The 14,729-nt window shown below is 39.5% G+C and overlaps 1 protein-coding gene across 2 annotated transcripts in view; it reads left to right on the top strand.

Annotated features, from left to right (window-relative positions):
* The window catches only part of glceb (glucuronic acid epimerase b), a 40,434-nt gene extending 27,593 nt beyond the window's left edge, over positions 1-12,841 (top strand). For both annotated transcript variants that reach the window (XM_026378852.1, XM_026378853.1), the window contains 3 exons: positions 2,796-3,038; positions 7,298-7,590; positions 8,116-12,841. In XM_026378852.1, the coding sequence (XP_026234637.1) occupies positions 2,796-3,038; positions 7,298-7,590; positions 8,116-8,847 (1,268 nt within the window). In that variant the 3' untranslated portion in view covers positions 8,848-12,841. The remainder of the gene's footprint in view (positions 1-2,795; positions 3,039-7,297; positions 7,591-8,115) is intronic.
* The last annotated feature ends 1,888 nt before the right edge of the window (positions 12,842-14,729 follow it).

Below are 14,729 nucleotides of genomic sequence, written 5' to 3'. Positions count from 1 at the left end.
GTTTGCCAAGGTTCATTAATTAAGCCCACGGCTCTTTGCTATTTAGAACTCCGTGTCCACCAGTACACACGCCTCTTTTAAGCTGAGCACTTTTTTATAGGTGAAAATAGCAGTTCATTAATTAGCCTGTCACAGTCAGATGTACCGCAGGACTTAAACAAGGTCATGGGAGCATTTTTCTTCCAAAACATCTTGCTACCCATGGAATTAACAGGACCCTGAGCAATAGGTATTAAATTTCCTAATGGCCCTTTTATAACACTCTATTCTCTGACATATTTTATATGCAACTTGTCTCAGAAGTTGCAGTCTATCATTGGACACATTGGGCAGTCAGTCATTAGTCAGTTGCTTCTTTTAAACGAGACTGTTAGATTTCAGACAAATTATTCAGATTCTTTGAATGCAAATTTATGCCGCCTGGGATTTTAATATTAAACACAGTGCACACTTTTATGTATGATTACCTGTCATATCTCCCATAGGGCTTATGATTTTATAGGAGAGGGTTAGAAACTGAGGTCTTACTTCTTTTTTTTTTTTTTTTTTTTTGCACTCGTTTCTCTGTTAGACAAAGAACAGAAGTTGAGAAAAATGAAGCTCCAGCAGCCAGGACACTATCATTAGTGGAAATAGTTAATCCTTTTTAACAACACCTTCTCACAGTCACAATTTGTCTTGCACTTGTCCTGCACTACACTTATCTTTTCTTCCTTTCTACTGCCGACCATCATCACTTAAGCATTTCCACAAAAACACAGTCCATAACACATCTTATAACCTTTTAAGTGCTCTGTGAAATGCACACACTCAGTTACGCACTTAGGGCAAACACATACATGATGTATGGCATCTCTTAAACCTAACATTTGTGCACACTCACAGCACTTTCTTGTAAAGACAGAGCTGGACTTGCAAGTAGTCTTTCTGTAGTTACAGCCAGGTTTTAGTGGCTCCAGTCCAAGTTAGACTTAATGTAAACACAACACGTACTAGTTTACATGTAAGTGTGTAGGTCTTACTGGTATAAAATCTGGACATATTGCAGACATGTGGTTCATTGTTAACATCAAAAATATAGCATCATGGAGATAAAGGCCAGTAAACGACGAAACACGTTACACAAAAATAAAGTGCTGCAGAACCTTTGCTGCTAAATTAACTACTGGGTTTAGAACCAGTTATAATTGGCAGAAGACCTAGTTTTTTCCTATTCTTGAAAAGTCTGCTCTTTGGAGTAAGAAAAAAATATGTGCAGGCTTAACAGTCAATTCCACATGGATTTCTTAGTGTTATTCAGTGAGTAGCACAGTGTTACAGTGTTAGGATTTTGACAGTCATTTGACTTAAGTTGTCAAGGGAGATGGCAGTAACAAGACAGGCATGAAGAAATGACTGGCGAGGGATTGGGAGTATACGTGCTTGTGTGGGGATGTGTTAGCGTGTATTTTCAGATTAATCAAATGTATTAGTTCTCAATCAGGAGGTGTTTTTGACAACTACTGCTTAATTGTGGTGTGTGGCAGTGGCCTATGTATTTGTCCCTTTCAAATAAGGCATAAATTCATGTCCCATTACTGACGGTGATCAAACTGAAGAAGATCCACATACATAGATACGTTGATGACATAAAAATGATTGTGAGCAAATGAACTGCAGCATTCTAGAAGTGGAAAAACTGCAGAACGGGACTCTGAGTCCAGCACAGTGTCTCTGTAGACTCCCTTCAGGTGTGTGGTGCACTGCTTTTTTTAATGTTAGGGGCACACTGGATTTAAGTAACAGATTTAATTTCTTCTGCCTACAATATACTGTATAGCCTGTGCCTAAAAATAGCCTTGCTGAGGCTTATTATGCACCTAATTATCATTATAATCTCAATACAAATTACACAACAACAAGCAATAGCTATTCATTTATAAATGTTGTAATGGATAAAAAAATCCTGATTCTGGGACATTAATCAGTGGAACACAGAGTGCTGGGATGGATCAGAGTGGAATCTAATGTAAAACTCTTCTCAGATAGGTAAAAAAAAGACTTCACATGGTCTTTACCTCACACAGTGTAAAGACCATGGGTAGATATTAAATAATCCACTTTGTTACATTAGAAAAACATGTATTTACTGTGTAATCAACTATTATAAATATATTGAGGGTAAAGGCTGAACAACTTATTGTCTAAGTTACTGTTCTTCACATACATTTTCTATTATAAACAAAGAAGGTACAAGGTAAACCTTATTCAAGCTTATAAAAGTAATAACTTTCATTCTGGTGTGTCATTCTCTGATTTATTATCTAGCAGCAACTGATCAAATGGAGACAAATGCACATAAGAAAGAAAAAAGTGCTATCAGCAATGTATGCAGTGGCACTTTAGCAAATTATCACCCAGCCCTCATGTGAGTGTGTGATGATCTTCTCTGAAGGATGATGGTTAGGTTGCACGTGTGCTCTCTTTCTCACAAGGTCTTTAAATGAACTCACTGGTTATCAGAATGATTCCCCTGTTTCAGCTGTTTCTGGCTGCATGAACAGGAAAATTTGCTCTTGGAGAATTTTAAATTTCAACATGTGTCCAATCATTTACAGCTTTAAAAGTAAAGAGCACAAACTTACAAAACTAACGACCATCCCGAGTTTTTCCAGCTTTTCCAGCCAATACACTTAGTAACAACAAGAAAAACACAACAAACATACAGTCATATAATAATGCAATAAAACAATAATGTCTATGGTCTCTAAAGGGGTTTTATTTATTTATAATTGTTCTTATTCTCCTTTACCCAGGTGTACCTCTGTCCACCCAGTGGGGCCCTCAGGGCTACTTCTACGCCATCCAGATTGCCCAGTATGGGCTGAGCCATTACAGCAAAAACCTGACGGAGCGCCCTCCCCACGTGGAGGTTTATGACACCGCTGAGGAGAGAGACAGCCGGACCACAGCGCCGTGGAGCGTGGCGAAGGGTTGCACTCTGAGCCGTGTCCATGACAAGATCCGAGCTACCTCCGTGCGTCAGTTCAGTGCTCCAGGTATGTAAGCCTAGCATGAGCCCAGATGGCCTCAGGGCAAGCAGCTTATCTCCTGCTAACTGTGGCTGCAGGAAGCTCGATGTGCAACTACACCCTCAGGACAAGATGATAGTGTGCGGTGACTCACCGCCAGAAGACAGGCAGACTGTGCTGGTTGACAGTGGGCCCCCCACATAATGACAGATTCTGAAAAAATATGATGATTAAAGAATCAGCAGACACAACATCAAACATTTCATCCTGTTTTCTCCACTTAGTCACATTCATGCTGTCTGAATGTATTGTGAGGGTTTCCGTTGATGCTACAGAAGGAAACAGTATACGTCTCGTTCGTAGCCAGAGCATTAATGTAATTGGTAGAAATGATATCAACTGTATCCAATTCACCTTAATTCTGTTGGTTGATCATAGGACAGAAAAGCGCTGGTTAGTGTGCTCTCTGCGAGCCGTGCCACATGACATGCCACCCCCATTATACTAACAGACTGTACTGGTTGACAGTGGACCCCCCACATAATGACAGATACTGAAGAAATATGATGATCAAAGAATCAGCATCAAACGTTTCATCCTGTTTTCTTCACTTAATCACATTCATGCTGACAAAGTCTGTATACGTCTCCTTCTTATTAATATCAGTAGAAATTACATCAACGGTATCAAATTGACCTTAATTCTGTTTGTTGTTGAAGGACAATAAAGCTCTGGTTAAAGTGCTTCATGCAAACCACGGTATTTGACATAGGAGCTATAACAACAGGATAAGTACTTGTTCCTATTTCTTTTTTACTCTTCTTCTTTTAAAAAAAGGGTAAATAGGGCATTTGACAAATCAGATTGTTACAGTACGACGGTGGATGTTGGGTCCACCTAAAACATACAGTATGTTTAATGTCATGAAAACCTGTCAACCATCACAGCTGTGAAGTATTTTTATTGTTTATGTTCAAGAATGGACGTCTGTGAGAAATGAGCTGTATATAGGATAAATTCATTGTCATTTTTGATATTTCGATGGTATTTGTTGTTAAGAAAATATGTTATTAGATAAGATTTACAATTTAGTATATGATATTATTCATAGTTATCTTTTAAATTATGTTTGCGTCACGTTTACAGATTTACAGTCCCTTACAAAAATATAATTGAATTAAAATGACAAGGCCAATTTGTTTGTTGTTTGTTTTTGCTGTGCACTGAAGACATTTGTTTTTAAGATCAAAAGATGGTTATCAGACAGAAGTTCAGAATAAGCTTTTCTTAATATTTAATATTTAATCATATTTACACAACTTATGCATTAAACGTACAAGCTCACCTGTGAAGGGAGGTGGAGGCTCGGGCTTTGATGGCTGCTTCTAGAGCAGGATCACTACTTTCTATGTATATTATCTAACTGTAACAGGTTTCCCTTTTTTCAGGGGTGTACAGAAACTCTAAACAGAGAAACACATCAGTTGAATATATATTAATATTAATATTGTGCTATATATGTTTTTTTGTCTTATATCTAGGTGTTATACCATCAAATGAAGGCTGAAATTCTGAACTTTGTCTCATATTCAACCCAAATGTTTATACAGTAGTAGTTTTAGAAACTAGTACGAGACCATAATCTGAGCAGTGTCATAACTGAACAACAGTAAATACGGCATTAAAAAAATTAATTCAGTTAAATTAAAATGTGTTTTAACGTATCACAATCCCCTAACTTGACAAACCTTTAAACTGACTGGCACATGTCAGTAACTGTAGTTTGGATCACAACCTTAATAATGTTGAGAGAAATTAGCAATGTTCTTTAATGTTCACCCCCTCATGTACAGATTGTGTTCTGCAGTGTTTTTATGTCATGAAATGTGAGAAATGCCATGAAGATCTATGATCTTTATGGGAAATCTGGCCTAGTTTTACAGCTGCAGAATGACCAACGCCACATGATGGTTGACAGAGTTATTTTTGGTATTGAGAGAAGTCAAATCTTTTACCCGGCGCCGTCTGTGAGTTGTTTTTATTGTCTTCTGATCTCCTGCTGATATTTCCAGGACACACTCTCTCCGTCTCTGTGTCCTCTGTAAAGCTGCTGCTTCCACTGTAATTTTCTCCTCCTCCAAATTCTTGCTTTCAACCTCTCATCATGAACAATTTTCTTTAATTTCACCGCTCTCCACCATTTTTTTCCTCCCTGTTTTGCTTTTTGCTGGCGTTGCCTTAACACTTTCAACTCACTTTTCTTTTCATCACTCTCTCATCGCAGCTCCTCAGCCCTCCCTCAGCAGCCTTCATTGTCCATTAATCTTGCCGGCCTATCCACAAATTTCAGTCAGTCTTCCACTTCTGTTTACTCATTTCCACCCACTTATCACCTCAAAGCCCTCTTGAGTTTTCTAAACAGTGCAGCCATATTTACTCTATCCGCTTTAATGTATTATTCTATTCTCTCATCCAAACTTTTCTTATTTCCACTGCTGTCAATTTATTTTTTTGTTTCCTTCCACTCCTACATGTTTTCCTTCTTCTTTTTCCTCATCACTGTATCTAGGGCACCTGTGTTAAACAGCCTCTCAAAGCCTCTGACAAGTGGATCAATCATCTGTCCCATGATAATGACCTACCATCTGCACATTCCTGCACAAATGCTGTCCACCACTGTGCACCTTTTGTTTTCTGAATCCTCTGGTGGTTGGTTGATGATTCATAAACACTGTTTGTACAAACCAATCCCTGTTAGAAATAAATAGGTCTACTGTGCATGCAGGTACAGTTGAGACAGCTGACATCTGTCACCAACCTTGGGAGTTTTAGGAAGGCGTTTTATTGAATCAGACCAAAACTGACCAATATGGAGACACGATTTTGAATTGTAATTTATTTTCATCAGTCACAGTAAAATGACTCTAAATCTGCTTTGATTCAGTGCTGTAAGACAATGAAACCTGTAATTTGTCAAGTAGAAATATCAACAGGCAGTTTCAGCTTCTCACCTTTTTTTCCCCATACGGTATATGTATGTGTTCAGAGAATGTGGTTTAGTTATCATGCATGCATTGGCTGTTGTCACTTGGATCTCTTATATCCACGCGTGCACAACGCGTACTGTAGATGTGTTTTCAGCTGTCTCACATGCTCACTGAGGATGTATAAGTGTGGAGAACGCTGACAGATTTCTAACTGCTTGTCATCTCTGTCTCCTGCCTCACTGTGAAACAGCCAGAGAGCAGAGCAGAGGAGGTGGAATCTCGTCTAAATTCCCTGCCCATCCTTTATTGATGGCAGAGTAATCACGGGGCCAGAGTACAAATCCACTTACTCTCTGCATTGCCTTAAGTAATGGATTTATGAGTGCATTAAAGAGCCGTAGTCATCCAGAGGCCCCTGCCAGGCTGGCTCTCTCCTTCATTCTCCTCCTGATCGACTGTCTTTGTGTCTCAGTCGGCCTCGTCATCTTCTGCTTTCTCAGATTATGTTGTGTGAGATCTCTCTCTTTGTCTCTGATTCTGAATTGTCTTCTCACAGTTGGCTCTTATTCATTCTCTCTGCTCTCAGGCTGGCTTTAAGGGCACTTGTGAGACCCATGATTCCATTACAGTCTTTTTTTCCTTTCTAGACTCCTACACTCTCTCCTCTCTTCAGCCTTTGGGACTTCTTCATTAGAAAAAGTTTTTTTGCTTTTCAGACTAAGTAACAAGACCAAAGGAGAGATCATTCCAGAAGCTGTTAGTGCTTTGGGCTGTTGAAATGAATTCAGAACAGAAAACTAAAGTGGTTCATGTGTTAGAGCTTAGAGATGCAAATATAAAAGCTATAGTGCAGCTACTTCTTCTTCTTCCACTCTTGCAGTTGTTTTCTTGAGCTCCCGCTCTTCCCTCCCTTCTGTCCTCCTAATTAAGCTCAGTGTGCAGTGACACATCTGTACTGTGTATCCCATGAGAAACTAGTCTCTGTGTGGATGAAACTCTCTCTCTTATACACAGTAAGGCATTTGGGTAATAATGATACACAACCCTGCTAATTAAAAAAGTATTAGTTATTGATTTGGGAATGTGACTACAGAATGAATGTCCGTGATAAGGCAGGTTGTCGTCTATAGAAACACCATCAAAGGAAGAGTGCGTTAGGGAGACAGACACTCTGCAGAAGGCTTTCAGTCAGTGTGCTAAAAATAGTCCATTGTGTCAAATGTGGTTTTAATTCTGACCAAATTCTCTTTTTTTTAAATGTATTTTTTCCTACTCCACCTCCTCATCCCACCACTACAGAGTCCTCAGAAGGCGTGTCCCTGCAGCTGGGTAACTCCAAAGACTTCATCCTCAGCTTGGACATCAAGTTTGTCTCCAACGGCAGCCTGTCTGTCACCCTTGAAACCACAGAAAAGGGCCCCCCCTTCACTATCCACTATGTGACCAACATGCAGCTCATCGCCTTCAAAGACCGTGAAATCACCTACGGCATCGGGCCACGAACAGTCTGGAGCACTTTGACCCGAGACTTGCTCACCGACCTCAGGAAGGGCGTCGGACTATCCAACACCAAAGCTGTGAAGGCCACAAAGGTTCATTCAAGTCAAATGTTTGGTTCAGAATTATTTTTGACTAAACTTGAGCTTTAGGAAACTGAGAAATGACCATTTTTACTAATTTCATTTTATAGACTAAATCATTTAATTATTATTTTGAAAATAAAGAGCAGATTCATCAGTAACAAAAAAATAAAATTGTAACACTAACATTAACTAAATGCAAATTTCATATAAAGACGGACAAAATTGTTGGCACCCTTCGATTAAAGAAAGGAAAATCCCACAATGGTCACTGACATAACCTGAAACTGACAGAAGCAAGTTACTAAAAATTAACTCATGAAAATCAGACATTGTTTTAGAGGTTTGTCTTTCTTTGACAGAAGGATACCAACAATCTTTTCTACGTTGTTAATTCAGATGAACATTAAAGCTGCATTTGAGTTATTGGTCTGAACAAAATGAGTTCTATGACGACTGCTGCAGCATTACTTTGAAAATTCAAGTCAGGATGTGTTTTGTGGATATCAAATTAATGATTTTGTCTACCTTTCTCAGATCATGCCCAGACGGGTGGTGCGGTTAGTTCTGCATGGGCGTGGCTTTGTAGATAACATCACTATCTCCACCACTGCCCACATGGCTGCCTTCTTTGCTGCCAGCGACTGGCTTGTGCGCAACCAGGACGAACGTGGTGGCTGGCCTATCATGGTCACCCGTAAACTGGGTGAGGGCTTCCGGCCTCTAGAGCCCGGCTGGTACTCGGCCATGGCCCAGGGCCAGGCCATGTCCACCCTGGTGAGAGCCTACCTCCTCACCAAGAACCAGGCTTACCTCAACGCTGCCCTCAAGGCAGTCGGACCCTACAAGGTGCCTTCAGCGCAGCACGGGGTCAAAGCTGTGTTTATGAACAAATACGACTGGTATGAAGAATACCCCACCACGCCCAGTTCCTTCGTCCTCAACGGTTTCATCTACTCCCTGCTGGGACTCTATGACTTGACTGAGACAGCTGGAGAGAAGTTTGGCAGGGAGGCAGGGCAGCTGTTCAGTCGTGGCATGGAGTCATTGAAGGCCATGCTGCCGCTCTTTGACACAGGGTCTGGGAGCATCTATGACCTGCGTCACTTCATATTGGGCACTGCGCCCAACCTGGCACGCTGGGACTATCACACCACACACATTAACCAGCTACAGCTGCTTGCAACCATAGACAATTCTCTCATATTCAAGGATGTGGTCAAGCGCTGGAAGAACTACTTAAAAGGGATTCGTGCCAAGCACAACTAGACAAACTGTAACCCACATGTAGTGCACAGCTGAGATGATGAATGAAAAGAGAATAAATAAGCTCCGTATAAGAAATAATGGACAATTGAATGCAAGGTGGGTGCTGTGTGTGCGTTCCAGTTGTGGTTGAGATTCATAATCTAAAGAATGGGTTTAGTCAGCTGCACCTCTCAACACAGAAACTTTCTCCTGTTGCAGGTTTTATAGTTTCTGCAACATTGACTGTAGCTCTCTCTCTCTAGTGTTTGTAATTATGCACAGACCTAGTTTCAGAGTGTGTCTGCGTTCAGGAAGAACACATTAGTATGAATGTGCATAGGTTTTTGCGTGTGTGTCTGTTTTAAAATGACGATATATGATGTTAGAGAAAGACGAAGCTCTTTGTGTTGTTTAAAATGAATCACGTTTTTTCATTCATTCACCACAAGTCGCTTCTCCAGCTGTATTTTTTTTTTTTTACCATTTCATCCAAAATTTGCAAAGTTTATTGAAATAAGTAAACTGTAAATAACAGAATAGATTATAAATTATGAGGAGGACAAAGTTGCCAAAAAAGAATCTTATCATTATCACAAAAATTTAGATTTTATTTGTCTGTAATTTTTTTTTTTTTTAATCCGTAACCTTCAAACTTAAAAGTTCACCTAAGTTTAAATCAGGAAGTGATTTCGTTTTTTTTTTTTTTTATAAATATGATGTTTAAGCTGTCGGTGAGGTAACATATTTAGCTAATACCCTTTAGCCAAATGCTTTATGCTTCCAAAACAGTAGCTTCCACTTCTTTATGAAGACTTTTTCTCTAAAATCAAGATAAAGTTTGAGATGGAGGGTTAGTGTTTAAATATTATTTCCCTTTTAATGTCATGTTTAGGTGTCTCGATCTGATTGAAATCCCTATGGTGATAATATTAGTTCATTTCAGATTAAAATTGCAGAATTTAGTTTGTCTGCAGCCATTCTGCAGGTAGCATGTCACCACTTCAAGTGTTCCTGTTACGGTCCCTGAGATAAACCAGGCCTGAAACTATCCTATTTAATAATTAATCTTAAATAGCCGGCCGCGTAGAGGCTACTGTTACACTGATATGAGATGTTTTAAGATAAAAAACACTGTGTGCTATTGTACTTAGCTGGAACCAAAATTCACTACAGTCAGTCACAAAAAAAATTAATAATTCATGTGTTATTGCAGAACACAGCTGCAAACAGTATCTGCAGCACTTTGAATTTAGCTCAGTTAGTAAGGTTTTCCACAACAGAGGTCTTGGACTGTGAACCCACCATTTAGCACTGATCACAAATGACAATGTTTTGTTGAAAGAAGAAAAAAACAAACTGAGAGACGAGTCCTGGTCGGGAGCCACTGCTGCTCTCTCCTTCTCATTTACACTGCTCTAGTTTGGCTGATGCTAGAAAACAGAGCCAGACACACTGAACATCTTGGACATGAACATAGTAATATGAACCCAGGGTCGGTGGTTCGACTGCCGGCACCGGGACAAGACACCGAAACCTGCAGTGGCCCCATCATCTGTGCGCAGCTGTCAAACACTTGAGAATGATTGTCGTCATTATTATTACGGACTGGGCTGCACCAACTGTAAAGTCTTTGTATTCCTGTCTGTCACTTGGTTTAAGGCAGTATTAGTTGTACCCACTTTTCTGTTGCCCCTTTTGACCCTGAGATGCTGTTTACTTGGAAACTTATCCGAAAAGCTCGTCTATAACTCCTCCGTGTCATAATTGCAGGATACAAGTGTAGGTGGTGTAGATGTCGGCATTGTGTGTTCAGGTAGATAGACGTGGGGGCGGCCGAGGCACAGCTGCATCTCACTACCACGTTGATTTGTAACATTTAAATAGACAGTGTCAGGAGTTGTGGAGCTGGAGGGAAATTCTTGATAAACATAAAGAGGCCGTCAGTCCCAGCAGGCTCTCGTGTCTCCACTCGCTTGTTGTCTGTGCATGAACTCAGCATTTTTAATCTGAGCGCTGCCCCGTTGACCGCTGTACGAGGAGAAACAAGCTCAAACAATTCACCTGGATAATAGGCTGCAGAGTGTGTACACACAGTACAGTTGCTAGTCAGGAATGAGTCAGCATTTACTGGCATCACACTCCCAAACAAAACAAAGTGGAGCCCTCAGCATCAATGAGACTTTCATCGATCTACCCTAAAGATTATTAATGGGAAGCGCAGGAGAATCCTGACGGTGTGTTCTCCTCGAGGTGCAGATGGTGAATTTCCTGGACGGTTTGCTTTCAGTTGCTGTTGAGCTTTTGAGAGTTAATCAAGGGACTTGTGATTCATTTCTATGTAACATCAGGTAGAAAATGATTTGGTTTGGTTCCTGATTTTCCGGTTTTCATCTTTAACTCAACTTTTTGCTTCAGAGACTGAGGTTTTATCAGAGGGTATTAGAGGGACTGTATGTTCTCAGAGTAAAGTTTTAAAATTTCAGGAAAAAAGTCCTAATATTTCAGTGCTAAAGTCAGAATATGAGGAAAAAGAGAAGTCGTACAGTAACAAAAATTAAAAAATAGTAATTGTGCATTACGTTATATTGTATATATATATTTCACTATTTCAGGACATGTAATCCACTCTACCCAATTTTAACGTTACACACAATGTTTTATTCTCAAATTGAACCTTCTCGTTGCAGTACTTTGACTTTATCTTATTCTTGAAATATTATGACTTTTTCTCATAAAATTTAGTTTTTTTCTATGTAATTGTTATTTTCTCGTTTTTTTTTTTTTTATAACAGTGGCTCTAACCCTCTGTTGCAGAGTTTTATATTGTGAATAGTAGGAATTGTTTTTGAATGAAAGGCAGATTTTACAACATCAGATTGATCAGAAACACAGTGCAAACGTTGTATGTTGTAAATTATTATTTTGGAATAACAACACAGGCGAACGGTAATCCACTGTGTGTGTCAGTGTAGGTTTGTCAATATCAACTACGTGATCATTGGGAATCGCTTCTGCTGGTGTCTTAGCACAGCTGTAAACGTGTGGTTTTATGGAAAAAAGACAGTTTCCCGTTTTGAGCAGTAGTGTGTTCTGACGATCTGTAGAAATATTAAGGCATTTTCTTCCCATGAATATTTGCATCATTCATCCATTATCATTTTGACAGAACAAATAGAAATATGTAGTTTCAAGGGAACATTCAGGAATTCAAGTTATCTCTGAGTAACTCTTAATTTTGTTTATACCAAAGTCACAGATTCAAGTATGTTTGAATTTGTATATTTTTGTGCAAACCGATTTCCATTCAGCATTTAATGATTTAAGTCTCGCTGGAGAGACGCTGCCTTCTGAGGACGTTTTGGTGTGTTGGTTGAATAGATTATGGCAAAAACAAGATGTATACTGTAAAACTTACTTATCGTAAAAAGGGGATGTGTGCAACTAGAGATTAGCATTTAGTCAGCTACTGTTTTAAAGGGAAATTAGCCAATAGCTGCAAATTCTCCTTCAACGATTAGTTTGGTTTGTTAGTGTTGTTTTGGGTTTGTGTTTTATTCGCTGTGTCTTTTTCATCATTTGCTGGAATCGTTTCAGAGAAATAAGATGTTTTGCTAGATAGACAAAAGCACAACTGCCATTTATTGTCACACAGTTTTGTTGTATTTCCTTCCGTTTACGTTTTCTCTTTTCAGGACAATGTGCGACGCCTTCATTGAGAAAGCTGCTATTATTGTTCACTGTGTGATTAGAAATAAGAACCTTTCTCCTCATTTCAGTGGGTTTTTTTTTTCTTTCTGTCTTTCCACTATCTGTTTAAAGACTTTTGACCTCTGAGGTCAAATGTGATTTATGCAATAAAATGTTTACTTGGGTCCTGACACCACAGGAGACCCAGAACAGTTGTACAGACTTCGCAGTCCAAGCACAATGTGCAAATGCTACCATTTTTTAAGTCCAAGGAAGAGAGGTGTTTATATACAGAGTAAATCTTTGTGCTTTAAAAGTTTGCTTTTTAAAGGTGTTAAAAAAATAAATGCATTTTTCCTAAATTTCTGTGTGTTGTCTTTATTACAAGAGCAGTTTAAAAACCTCCATACTGGACTGGTTCAGAGCAGTAACACTGATTTATTATCACCAGTACACACAAAAAATTAATGACGCGATTAGTCAGTAAACAGTCAAATAGAAATATGGGTTTTAACTATTTTTCATTTACACTTTTTGGTTCTGGCTTCTCAGTTGTGAGCGTTTTTCTTGCCTTGTTACAAAAACTGGATATCTCAGTGTTATCCCAGTGATGTGAAGACAACCTTTTCACAATCCTTTGTGAAGCAGCAGAGAAACTATTTGTTCATACTGAATGTCCTCTCTGTGAAACTGCTCAGAAGAAAAACAATCCTGATTAATAATTTATCCTAATTAAGCTATTTTGATCCTATGAGGAGCTCAGACACCTGAGAACGACTGTATCTCCTGCCACCCATTTGCATTTTTCATTACCTTCTGGCGTTTATACAATCCAGCAATAATTTCTCCCTCACAGCCACACACTTCACCCCACGCATCCCATTCTTCCTCTTTCCCCGACGCTAACGATATTACCGCCCCCCCTGACAGCGAGTCTGTCTCCCAGTCCTGTAATTAGCCCCACATAAACCCGATAAGCTCAGTCTCTTCACAGTCTCTGTGCTGGCCTCTGCTGCCTCCTCTGCTGCCATTCAGATGCCTTTGAGATGGCCGTGATAACATTACACTGAATCCTTGGTCCGGAGGCCAGAGACTTTAATGGTGTCCATAAATTTAGCCACTTGATGAAATTAACACACCGTTGAACCCTGCATTATTGGATTTCTTTGTGTGTTTGTTGGGGAATGTCAGAAGAGGGGGAATAAAAACAATACACCCCACAACATTTTTATGAGTTAAAGTCATTCTTGAGGTTCGTTATCCTTTCACTTTGATGAATGACTTCATCTTAAAGTGAAAGATCAATACTTAAAATATACTTTTTGACTTTAAGTTAGAACTTCAATATGATTCTCATATGTCTATTAGTTTAAAATGGAAACAGCCTGGTGCTGAAGCTAATTTAGCGAAATGGAAGAAAGAAACCAGCTACTGAGCCGCCGACACAGAACAGATCAACCAATGAACTGTTTTAACAGCAGAACACAGGTGACGCTGCAAGATACAGTAAAAAAAACGAAGGTAGAAACGTACATGAGCCACAAAGATCTTTGAATGAAGTTTCATGGACTGATGAGACATAAATGGACCTCTACCAAAGTGAAAGAAGGGCCAGTGTGTGGATAGAGAAATGATCCACACCACCCGAGCTCTTTGGTGAAAACTGACGGTGGTGTCATCTCATCACATCAGGTTCAGGTCTCGGTTCTGATCGGGTCGAACAAAAAGGTGGACTTTATGCAGAAGTGATGGAAGAGCTCAGTGCTACTAAGAATGTGCTTTGCAGGAGTGATAGTGGAGCAGAATTAAATCAAAGGTGGACAGAAGCATTTTAATTGCTGATTTACAGAGAAATGAATCAACACTAATTGGCGGGAGCTTCATCATTTAAAACAGGTTGTAGGCTTGCACGTCAATCACCGGCTGTAGCAAAGACTGTAGAGAGAAACAGTTGAAGGAGGCTGCAGTAAAAGGCTGGAAAAGCATCACAAAAAAAGAAACTAGTGATGGCAGATGTACATACATAGATGTTGACTTTAAGTTACTTGATGTTCAAACTTTAATTCATTGTTCCTTTTTATGATTTATCTTAACCCCAAATGCACATTAAAAGCACATTAATGAAGCTTCCTGTTCCCCTAAACTCTTCTGAGCAGCCACCTTGGAAGTCAGTTATCCTCCGCCTGTCTCCTTGCGCTGACTAATCATTTTCAAAC

Source organism: Anabas testudineus, chromosome 3 (genome assembly GCF_900324465.2).
Source record: "Anabas testudineus chromosome 3, fAnaTes1.2, whole genome shotgun sequence".
Classification (NCBI taxonomy): domain Eukaryota; kingdom Metazoa; phylum Chordata; class Actinopteri; order Anabantiformes; family Anabantidae; genus Anabas; species Anabas testudineus.
Note: the sequence above shows the minus strand (reverse complement) of the source record. Positions and strands in the feature narration are given on the sequence as shown.